Source organism: Apostichopus japonicus, chromosome 16 (genome assembly GCF_037975245.1).
Source record: "Apostichopus japonicus isolate 1M-3 chromosome 16, ASM3797524v1, whole genome shotgun sequence".
Lineage (NCBI taxonomy): Eukaryota > Metazoa > Echinodermata > Holothuroidea > Aspidochirotida > Stichopodidae > Apostichopus > Apostichopus japonicus.
In genome coordinates, this window is record NC_092576.1 from 28,783,454 (window position 1) to 28,796,295 (window position 12,842).

At 33.2% G+C, this 12,842-nt stretch overlaps 2 protein-coding genes across 2 annotated transcripts in view; both read left to right on the forward strand.

Moving 5' to 3' along the window:
- LOC139982912 (uncharacterized) overlaps nucleotides 1-12,842 on the forward strand; it is a 46,126-nt gene that overhangs the window by 32,957 nt on the left and 327 nt on the right. The window lies entirely within an intron of this gene.
- The window catches only part of LOC139982902 (uncharacterized), a 53,821-nt gene that overhangs the window by 2,933 nt on the left and 38,046 nt on the right, over nucleotides 1-12,842 (forward strand). The window contains exons 3-4 of the mRNA XM_071996067.1: nucleotides 507-633; nucleotides 1,457-1,528. Of these exons, the coding sequence (XP_071852168.1) occupies nucleotides 507-633; nucleotides 1,457-1,528 (199 nt within the window). The remainder of the gene's footprint in view (nucleotides 1-506; nucleotides 634-1,456; nucleotides 1,529-12,842) is intronic.

Genomic DNA, 12,842 nt, shown 5'->3' on the forward strand with positions numbered 1-12,842 from the left:
ATGAATATATTATTACAGATATTTTTTTGAAACACCAGTTTTTGGTTTGTTATGTTGCAACAATACATATGATTACTAGATCAGTAAGTGTCACAACGGAAATGACGTTAACTTACGAAGAATAAACAAGAACGTAAAGTTATTTCATATATTTGAAAGAAAAAAATCAGATGTTCTCTTAAATTATTTGATTCATGTAACCATCGTACACGGCACACGGATGTAGATTGTGCATATGCCAGCTAAATATAAAAGGATACACTGTGGTTGCTCTAATGCTTATCATATTATAGAATAGAAATTCTGAAAATGCCCATAATTAGTGTCTACCTTAAATTAAATGTAATTTAATCTTTTTTATTAACTGAGCTATTTATGAAAAATTTCAAAACTACCTTGTTTGCAGAAAGCAAGTTTCACTGTAGTTTATCGAGCTTTCTTGCACAACTTACATACTTTGCAGGGAAATATGTCCTGTTTGTTTGAATGTTTTGTGTGTTCAACAGAACCAACCGCTTGCGGTGCCAATCATACGTGTGACTGTCACCAAACGAAGAAGACAGTTTACCTCGTTGATTGTTCAAAAAGAAAGTTGAGTGTAATACCAACGTTACCTCACAATGCAACGGAAATGTAAGATTAAGAACGATTATGCACGGGCCTATTGGTAACTAGGTATAATATAAAAATTTAGAGTAATATTATCTAAACATATAGGTAATACAATGTAAATTTTCGGACTATTTACATGAATGTTTGACCCATCTGCTTTAGTTTTGGTGATATTTGTAAAGAGTAGTGACAGTCAGTCAATTGCTCATGAATTTAAAGATGAAATACTAAACAAATAAATAATGCAGACGTCAAATGGTGCATTCTGAAGTATATTTATATTGCGTTACGTCTATGAAGGATTTTTATGTGCTATGGCTTTTAACGCCAGATTGTGGTAGTAAATACTAAAAAAATGTAAATTTCCAACTTATTTATGTAGGGGTCTGAGCCTTCATGGGGAGGGACGGAAAGCAAATCAAGGAATATATACAGTAGTGTGTTTTGCCCTGGGGCATTGGGTTCGACTACAATGTAGGTGGGAGAATGGGTCGTACCCATAAAAAAGGTTACATGTATATTATGAGCAATATTTAAACTGCAGGTATCTCTTAACGCTATGTTGTGCTAATAAATACTTTGTGTTAGGCTGAACAGGGGGGCTGTATCTTTTTAGTAGTTGTGCGGTAATTCTTCCCCGCCTGAATAAAGAAGAAAGATTGGAGTGGGATCCTGTCACCCGACCCTTGGCACTCCACTGGAAACAATTGATGATGTCATTTGAATATATCACATGATACCATTTGTGGCATCCGGTATTTAAACTAGCAATGACAATATCAGAACCATGCTTAACTTCGTTGTGAATTATTAACTGCTTTGTGATATTTTTTATTTCTGACAGAAATATATCGAGTAACAGACTCACTGGCATACCCACTGGAACGTTCCAATGGACATTCAACCTGACATCTATGTACGCAATCACAATATGTACCACGTTTTACATTGCTTAATGTTATTTTAGATTTGTTTCCATTACATATCTTTAATATGAAGGAGATAAAAATGATTTCAAAATATGAGAAGACAAATTCGAGATGTGATACGTTTCACTTTAACCAAAGGAAGTTTACTTACGTTGCATGATTTCAATGTGGGTCTGCTAACGTTAGAGAATATTTTCGTCTTGAGGAGGACGAAGTAGGGTGGGGACATCAACATCTCCTGAAACAAAAACTAATAGTGAAACCCAAGAATATGTTTTCTGTATACCTATTTTCAGAATTTTCACAAGAAACCAAATGAAAGCGATTCCAAGTGGATTATTCTCAAGTGTGAACAATCTTGAATACGTGTAAGTTTTTCTGAATTTTAACACTTTTGTGAATGTTTGTTTGATATCAAAAGCAAATTAGAAGATTAAAAACCGGTCAACAAGGGTCTGGATAAACATTCCTGATAAAAGAAGAGCTCTGGCTGCTCTTGAATTTAAGTTTTGGTTTCTATCAACACTCGGTTGTAACTTCTCTGTTTATCTGTTGTTTATATTTAATTTGTAACAATGCTGTATTTAAGTGAAAGGGGGGAAACGTTCTTGTTATCTGGGTCCAAACATATTCGATACACCGTCTGAACCCCCCCCCCCCCCCCTGCCTAGCCTATAGCTAACTTGATCCGCCCTTTATTTTGGCGATTTCACGTTTGATTTGGCCCAAGTAATTCTGCACCGTGTATCAACCATCAGATATGACCTCGCGGGTCACGCAAGTCCATTGGAGTTCCCTGTACTGTACTGTGCTATAATATTGTCAAAGTTTACGTACAAGAATAATGCTAGCAGCCCATCTGTACTGCCAGGATCTGAGATGTCCGTCTTCTTATTTCTTGCTTGTGCACTCCAGCAAAAGCTAAATCGTTTAGACAAGAAGGCAAAATGCAACATATACAGACACATAAGTCTTTAATCTAATTAAAGCAATACGGAAAGAGTTTAAACATAAAACCAGACCTTACAGAACTAACACCCTCTGAAAAAAAAAACGGGGAATAAAAACGAAAATACATGGGGACCCTGCCTCTGTACCACCTTCATCAAAAACAATATCACAAGCCGCGAAACAATATCATTTGTTACTTTATTATTACTCAATTAATTGAAACAATCATTATTTCTTTTTCTCTTAACAGAGCATTTTCTACCAACAAGATTGTTATCATTCCGGTTGATTTATTCGAATCTAAAGTAAACCTGCAGAAAGTGTATGTTTTCTAGTTTTTTTACTCTCGTGAAAAATCCATAAAGCTTCTCGAAATGATAATTTCACTTTCGTTATCTCTAAATCTGGTTCGGAACGATTACTTATTATTTTAGCTTTGGTATCTTAGCCTACAGATGAACTAATGTTAATTATCTCCTGCTCAAGCGAACTGGTTCAAAGAGTTTAACTAAAATATTAATAATGAATTTTAGGTCATACCAGTCAAAGTGTGGTTTCGAATTATGAGGAGTGGCTCAAATGAATCTCTTGTTATCAGATCATAAACTAATTAAAGTTCATTCACTTTAAATTGACAGTAACGAAAAATCACAAGAACGACACTTGTTATTCTCGTTATACACCGACAATGTTTTTTTTTTAATTGACAGAGACTTTTCCAGAAACTACATCAAAGAAATTCCAACAGGGTTTCTGTCGTCTGCATTAAATATAAAATCCATGCAAGTACCATTTCAATATGGACCCGGTTTCAAAACATTACAATTAGGTTACTAGTCTACATGAAATACACTTTCTCCGTGTATTCTTTGTTACTTATGATAAACATGATGCATGCCATCCAATATCGATTCAACATCTTGCAAATATATCGAACTTTGTTTTTTCAAAGCATATTGATATTTGATATCTACACATACATAGAATGTAGTTATGCGTTTATTTATGTAATACGTTGATATGTATACATGTTCACTATGTTGTCAGAGGCATGTCAGTACTTCATTATTCCCCAATACTCACTTGTCTTTCAACATTTACTTAATATCCATACATTACAAGTTGCACGTAAATATAGACTTTTGAAATCCACCGAAATTGCGTATTATTCTTAGTTATTTCGATATTAAAATTAATGTATTAACGTGACTATCTTCTGATTGCGTTAACGGGTTTTGTTTTAATACCTATTATTATTTCAGTATCCATAAATGAAACACAAAAAGAGAAAACTGTAGGAAGATTTCTCAGATATCATCATTGCAAAGATATCACGTTTTTTGTCTTTGTTATTTTGTGGGACTGAAATGTTTTCAGAGTGGGATATATCTTCTTAAATTGTTTGCTGTATTTAGAAAGCTAATGTACAATGAATGATTTTGCTAGAGTATCACTTTTATATATGAAACTATCAATTAAGGTCATCTTTTGAATTAAATTGACTCAATGATAGAGTAAAGCCTCATCACAAAAGATACGGTCTACTTCAGATTCAAAGATTATATTCACTCCTCCACAGAGATTTTTCAAGCAACAGAATATCTCACATTCCCTCTGATCTGATTGAAAACAAGACTAATCTTCAGACTTTGTAAGTATCATAGGAGACGGTACATAATATTAATAAATATTGATTGATATCCTAATTATTACTAGGTAGGACATTTGCGTAGGTGTGTATTCGTCCCACATTATATTTAAAACTAACACAGTGTAAGCTAGCATGTAATCTACTTTTATACTATTCATCTACTGTAAATCGCTTCTCGGCCTTTTGGCTAAAACCAATATTTGCGTTAAATATGTAATCAGTTGGTACACTGTAATAAAACTATACACACATTTTCTGTGTTAATTTTTATCAGTGACACCATGCATCATGGCCCTTTCTACTAAATAGTTGTACATTGCGTTGTAATTTGTGGTAAATGCCAACATATTTAGCGAATGGATATGGAATATTATTCTGTGTACAGTAATGATGTTGCATATTATATGTTAATACTGTATTGCTGAAACTGCATATTATACATAGATATATATTTAGTTGGCGTCAGCTGAAATAGCAACAAAGTATTTCAGCCTATATTAAAGTTTAAACATCAGACCGCAAATATTGGTTAAGCCCCTTTGAACTGTTTTAAGAAGATAACTTACATGAATAACACATGGGCATATTCCGTAGAGTTAAAGATATTCATTGAGCATTGCCAACCATATTGAATAACATAACACACCTCCTGTCTCCCATAAACACTCAAAAATTGTATGAACTGAAAATTAATGTATAGCATAGTAATCCAAATATGATATATTGTTGTCTTATGTCAGTATTTGATTTACCATGAACCACGTAACACAGAAAGTTACCTTTCAGAAGCAATTCTCTTATTCTTTTGTTGGATATAGTATGAGCCGTAGGAGCAGTCTTCATTTTGACCATATAGTAATTAATGGTACGGAACACTGGTTGATGAAATTTGGTCGACTAATCAGTTTTACGTTACCAACTTAAGATTATACTAGGGATGCTAGGAAAAAGTACATTCCAATACATGGTATTTAAATCGCTCAAACTAGGAACTATAATAACCTGTTGTTATTCAGGATATGTTGACTTGAATACAGCTCTTGTTAATTGAAGCATTTCTTGTGGAAGATTTCAACCGTTTTTTTGTTATCGTTTCAGGTTCTTTGGTGATAATTACATTACAAACCTGGACAGCAGAATATTTGACGGGAATCCAAGTCTAATCAGGTTGTAAGCATTTGAACCTTATTGTAACTCTACATTTCAAGAAGTTGATGAAAGTATATCATTAATATAAAAGCAAGAAAATGAATATTAACAATAAATAAGTGAGTTAGTGTGTGCCGTTTTGCAAAGAATGTATTCGGAACACGAAGTGTTATAATTGTGTTCATTATACATTATCAAATAGTAGTAAACAGTATGTAGTTAGAAAACTAAAGTATGTTGCCTAGAAGGCTTATCTCTCAAAATTCATTCTTTCTTGGTTCTTTCTCTCATGGCACTTAATGTACATAATTTTAATATAAATATTTCCTCTGGTCCTATTAGCTTATGAAGTATATATTTAATGCATTATGGCCATAATGATTTTCCGGTTGAATTTTGTACGTAATGTCTCGACTTCATTCACACGATTAGCAATATCATCATGACTACTTTTGTGTTATCAACTGTTATCACTTGCATCGGCGTCTTCCTCGACCTGTCCAAAGCATTCGACACAATTAACCAATCCATTTATTATCCAAACTATCTTTCCACGGAATCAGAGGAACAACCATAAATTGGCTAGACAGTCATGTCCCAAATAGGTTACAATATACTTCATACAAGAACTTAAATTCTGGACTTGGTGAAATCGCCTGTGGTGTGCCTCAGGGCTCTGTATTAGGTCCTTTTTTGTTTATTATATACGTTAGTGATATCTGCCATGTCTCGAACATCGCTCATAGAGTCTTATTTGCCGATGACACCAATCTCTTGTGAACTGGATAAGTTCTGTGATTGATTCGCAGCAAACAATTGAAGTATTAATATTAATAAGACTAAGTAGATTGTGTTTAGTAGTAGAAGAGCATTTCGTTGGGATAAGGATATTACGATGGACGATAAAATAATAAAATGTGAAACTGAAACTAAGTTTCTTGGTATTAATATTGATAGCAAATTTTCTTGGAATAACCATATTTCGTAAGTATGTAACATTTTAGCTTAATTACTGGTATATTATCTAAACTGAAATTTGTCCTCCAACAGCATGTCTTTAGAATACTCTATTAAAAACATTAGTTATGCCAAACCAATCCTACTGAACAACTATTTGGTCTGTTACATACAAGGTTAACATTGACCGCCTAAATATTCTCCAAAAGAGGGATATACGTCATATTGCTAATGCCCCACCACTTGCACATACTAGTGGAATTTTTAAGTCCCTAAATTTATTTAAAACTTGGTGATATTATAACAGTCAAGTTTGCTACCTTTGCTTACAAAGCATGAATGGATTACTGCTAGTCACTTTTAATGACTTTATATGTTGTAACAGAGTCTTACATAACCATCACACAAGACAAGCCGACAACACTCATTGCAATTTTTACCATAGTAACATAGGGAAATTCGGTCTTCGTAATGGAGCAATACAAATTTGGAATGATCTATCAACAAAGTTGAAGTCTATAACTTGAAAACCCACATTCACCAGACATTTGAAAAAGTAATTTATTAACTCATACTAGTATTATATAATCTATGCACGTATCCATCTCAGCATCATGAGGATATCATTACTGTATATTTAATCCTCACGTATATACTATTATATAGATTTGTACATTTTTCTTTTCTCCCAGGGAGTCTCCTACCTTGTTAAGTCTTTTTAAGACTTTATAGGAGACTTCCTTTCCCATTGTACACAATTGGCGATAAAACAAATAAATTAATTTAAAAAATGGTAATACTGTCATTATAATGACATCTCGAAATCATTTGCGCGGAGCCATGATATTATCTTTGATTTTATCAGGGAACCCAATAAAATTAAACATACTACAATTGCTATCCACTTGGAGGGTGATAGAGAGTTACATGTTTTGAAGCTTTAGTAATAAGTTTTACATTCACATTGGTACTTCGTTATTGCTGGTATTCTCAAGGTCTATAGTATAGTCTATAGTCTCAAGGTCTATAGTATTTTTATATATATAGGAACGTTCATTCATTTCTACAAATGCTTCTTTCTCACCAAAATTGTGCAAATCGACTCTTTTAGAATTTTTAGTACCTTTGCTTAATTCCTAGTCCTAGATATATATTAAGTGTGAAGTAGTTAGTTGTTAACAGGGCTCGTCTTAGTTACAAGTTCAATTGCTTCATCATTGTAAATAGTTATGATGTTGGTTTGGATGGTTGCATCGGCTTTAACCTACGTAGCTTTACAATAAACAGAAGAAACACAAATGATGACGACGACGACAACAGTGACGAAGAAGACGATGACGAGGTGCACTTTATGTTAGTAACAGTTCTGATCGAAATGGTGAGGATATAAGAATAAATTAACAGTGAATACCACGTATCTTGAGGGATAATTCTGATGGAGACTGTACCTCAATGGCATTCTCTTAACTCAGGAGTTGTATGTCTAGATTGTATATTGCCGGGGTTTGTATTTCAATTTTAACATCATTGAGATCCCAAAGATGGATAGACTAACATAACCCATGTTAATTTTTTTTCTGTCGATAGCGATTTCAGGGGAAATCGTCTCGGAGAAATAGCAGAAGGGCTGTTTTCAAGCACACCGAACATTGAACGTGTGTAAGTAAACGATTTTATCGAGTAAATATTTTATTCAAACGTTTTTGATAATCAGTTATGCTGGAACTTAAATTTGCAATTTTGTTCTCATTTCTTCTGTAAGAGATCTGTCCCGAAATTTTATCAAGGAAATACCGAAGGAGCTGTTTGCGAAGACACCACATCTTAAACATGTGTAAGTTTGCAAAACACGGTAACAAGACCCTGTTAGATAATTGTTTTCCTGATTAAATGGGTTTACAATTGGTGTCAAAATGATTATGTATCAATATATTTGGCAATGTAAAAAATTTAATTCGATCTTCAAATTATATTTAATTAACGATAAGCCACTCCTTTATAAAGAGAAGTGAAAATCGATGTTAATTTGTTACAATCATTACAGTATTTGACAACAGCATACTACAATGTAAAGTCAGATAAGAAAGTAAGGTGAAACTATTTCTGCGCCGACAGTGATAATTGAAATACATATTGTCGTTCTTGTTATAAAGTTTAATTAAAAACTGTATATACTACTATGCCGCTTATTGATTAACGAATAATTATATCCATTTCCCCCTTTCATAGATCTTTTGAGCGAAACAAGTTGTCAGAAATACCAGACGGTCTCTTTCGCAAAACACCGGCATTGAAAAATATGTAATAAAGCTAAATATGTAATATAATAAATATATACATATAATATAATATATGTAATATATAAATATATATATATATTTATAAATATATATATATATAAATAGTATCAATATGTTTTTTAACAAAATCGTTAGGGCGATAGTCTTGTAGCAATATCTTTTTGTCTCTACATTTTCTTTATTATTTCAGTAAATCGATCTAATTTTACTTCCTTATTTTGGCTTAACTAGTTATGAAATAATACTCCTTAAATCCTTCAACTTTCTACTTTCACAGTATGTTTTCATCAAACCTTCTCTGTCAACTACCACAAAGGCTTTTCCAAGGGTTACAAGCTCTGCAAACACTGTAAATATCTCATCACCTTTTATTAAAAATAGATAATATCACTTAAGTGGCATACATATCTTTCCAATGAACAGTTGCTGATTCCAAACGGTTTCAGGGCAGTTAAGATCTAAATTTACACTTTGTAAAGTACACATGTTGAAACTGATCATCTGTTAAACGGGAAATGTCGAAGTTTAGAGGAAATCGTAATCGTTCATCACTTTCAGTTTATCGTTTTAATAATCCGCACAGTTCCCTTCCGATAAAAAAGACGGAATAAAGACCAACTATGGATCACACCGTCGTAACCGATGTAAATAAATAAGCTTGGTAGAAGAACACAAGAAAAATGCATCAGGAACTTCAGTGGTTTTCGACATTGCTGATCTCTATTTCACTGTAAAATAATTGTAACATCTGTGTTTGAGCCTTTCCTTTTCAACATTGAAATGCAGGAATTTGACTGTTTCTTTTTAACAAAAATAGGACCTAAAACTTATTCCATTGTTTTAAGTTTAAATAGTGTATCAAGTTTAACTTAAATTTATCTGTTTGACCATCAGGGATCTACACGAAAATGAACTGACAGACCTACAGTGTGGTATTTTTATGGAATTGAGCAATGTTGAGAATATGTAAGAACTTTAAGCCCACAGTTTCTTTTGATTTGTAAAAGTACTCACTTACAAGGTTGTCTTTTGTGCGTAATTGTAACATATTTCTTAAATTTATATATTTTTTTATGTCTTCATAAACAACCATGATCATGTGTTGCTTCAGAAAGTTATCAAATGTTTATGTCAATATCTTTCAGCAATTTATCAAAGAACAGGATCAGAACATTGTGTCCTACGATGTTTTCACATTTCACAAATGTCAAGCAGATGTAAGTATATATGGCCTTTCATTTTCACAAACTTGTAATGTTATCTATTTCAATTATTTGCTTCTCACTTTACTTTATAAGCAAACTATGAACAGAGATATTCCCGCGAAATCATACATATATCTTTCAGTCAAGGCAAAGAATAATGTAGAATGGAATATCAAACAATGATTGCACAAATGTAAGGTCTCCGTCAAGTTTCCTTGCATAAATAGTAAGGATACTACACTGACGCAACATTTGTTTCAATAACTTTTTTAGCTGTTGCTATATCAACAACTTTCAAAGGTACCAGTGTTCTTTTGATAGTATATTGTACCAACACATACGTTTATATAACATAACAATAAAGATGACGACGATGACGATGACGAAGATGACATCAGTTGATCAGAGAGTACTTTACGTCAGATAGTTACATCATATGTGGACGTAACCTGAACGTATTTAGTGTTCGTAAGACCATGGCAAGCAAACACATACTACCCAAAGAAGTAAATTAGTGTTCCTTCTGGTGCAATACCTTGTCAAAAATAATAAGTACCTTCGCCCGCTAATTCAGATATATTTGTTGTGATAAGAAAAATCAAAGTTAAAGTGTAAAAGTAAGTTGGCCTGACGTTTCGATCCTACCAGGATCTTCTTTAAAGGCTAAATGACAAGTGTATTGAATAGCAATTAGAAAAATCAAAAATTATTTTATTTTTATTTTTGTTATTATATTTTTTAAGATTTAAGAAAGTAAATGATTAGAACTCAAGTACACAAGAATTGCTTATATTTCTCTTTTCATAACATATACTTTATAACTAGTTCTGTTCAGTAAACATGCATCTTGTAAATGATTTGCAACAGCCATGTCCATTCAAAATTCACAATGTTCTTGTGTTCATGTTCAGACAATTGGCTGGAAACGATATAACAGCTCTACCGGAGAACCTCTTGTGGAAAACACAAGCATTGGAAATACTGTGAGTATGAGTTCTTTGCCTATTAGCTCCTTTCACTTGTATTGAATGGCAATTATAAAACCAAAAATTATCTTATATCTTTCCCGGCAATTATATTTTACAGTAGAATATCTAGGAACGGTCTTCGTACTTTACCGGAGTCATTTCTTGCAAATGTACCAAATTTGCAAATCGTGTAAGTATATTTTTGATATCGTCTTCAATCATTACACTTGTTACAACAAATGCCACTGTTGAGTCTATCAACATAGGGCTAAAATACTGGCGAATTGACTGTACTGTATTAATTGTGGCTTTACGTCCGGACATAATCTAAGTAATGTGCGCCAAACACACAAAAAATGAAATCGTTTTTCTTAATATTGTTTTGAGTAGGTTCATCTTGCGTTCGATAAAATATCTAAAACGGTAATAGATGTGGTTGCTGCTGGAGACTCTCGAGTGACGCTAAGAATTTCAATCAATAGTAAAAATAGGCAAGAGGACCAGTCACTTTTGTCATTGTTATAAAGGAGTTACAAGAATTCTTTAGTTGAAGTGTCATGTGCTAGGGAACTAATTTGATCGAAAAGTAGTTACTTGTATTACTTAGTATTAACATTCTATTTTCTTCTCACTTTCCATATTCATTGTTCTTTTCAGAGAGGTCGCCCACAACTCCATAACGGTCCTCCCTGAAGATTTGTTTCAGAGAACAACGAACCTAACATCAATGTATGTGTAAAACCAAAACAACACTTGTATTTCAGAAGAGTTTGGGATTTATTTATCTTGTTTAGTTATTCTGTCTAGTTATTCTGATCTTCTGCTTGAATTTGCCTGGTGCTTTCATCGACGGTTCGAGGACGATAATATGTAATACTTTTCTAGTGGTCCAACATATTTAAGTTAATGTAAACAATAATTCCACGGTGAAATAATATTCGAAACGCGAAGCTTCTGATTTAACTTCAACTTTTGTTGTAAAAATGGGGTGTTGATATTTATGTGTTATGAAGAAAACACACTGCCACATTTCTGTCTTTTTTAATTGCTACTATTTAAATGAGCGATGCGTTAACGGAATATATATCGCAAGTAGGGAATGTTTTGCGATTGAATTCTGGTAGCCAAATGATTAGGTTAGTTGCAGTAATAAACACGTTTTGCGTTACGTACACGTCGGTCGTAAGTAACATTATAAGTTTGGCTCTGTCTTGGTATAAAGTGCAATTGCATAGAACGTACTGCAGTTGTGTACTAGTGCTAGTATCTTCTTCTTCGAGATATTTTGATGTTTCTCTCTTCAGAATATTATCTGCTAACGTAATAGAGCGACTACCCCTCGATGTATTTGCAGAAGTCACCAAGGTGTCTACTCTTTTGTAAGTGATTTCTTAAAAAGCTGATATTTTCTGTTGATAAATGAGCAAATGTCTAACGTAGAAAGCGTTTACTAATGGAAAATGTTAACAGAATTAGCTCTACTACAATAAACAGAGAAATAAGCATGTCACGCAATGTTACGCCCGACTTGAGCCAATCTGTTCAAGAAACACTTCCATATGTCATGAAACTACAAAGAATCACGAACAATATATCCGTTTCATTTTGCTCTCTTTACTTGCTACGTTAAGTAAATAGAGTGCACAGTAATTACAAGGACTTAATCAGCTATCAAAGGTGTGACTGATAGCCTTGTGCGAGGGCAAAAGTAATCCGCAATTTATTTGGAAAACAATAAATTAAAGTGTCAGTGTTCAATATGAATTTATGATTCTTTTTTGGTCCAGGAAGTTATCACATAACCAGTTGAGGAGCTTGCACGAAGACACTTTTTCCAGGAATCATGAAGTTAGAAGCATGTAAGTGTAATACAGCACTGGCTGCCACTGTTTTTGTTGTAATGCTCTTTCCCGGTGAAGTTGTAACATCTATGGACAATGGCCCAATTGCCAGACTATTTAGTATAATGTGGCCGTTAATCTTTGAATATTGCATTTAAAAGAACTAAATACATAAACACTAAACGGGTGAGGATAGTGATAAGAATGGTTTCTAGATGCAATAATAGCCAGATTCTCATATCCAAACTCCTACTTTTCTATACTGTACGCATTTCACAG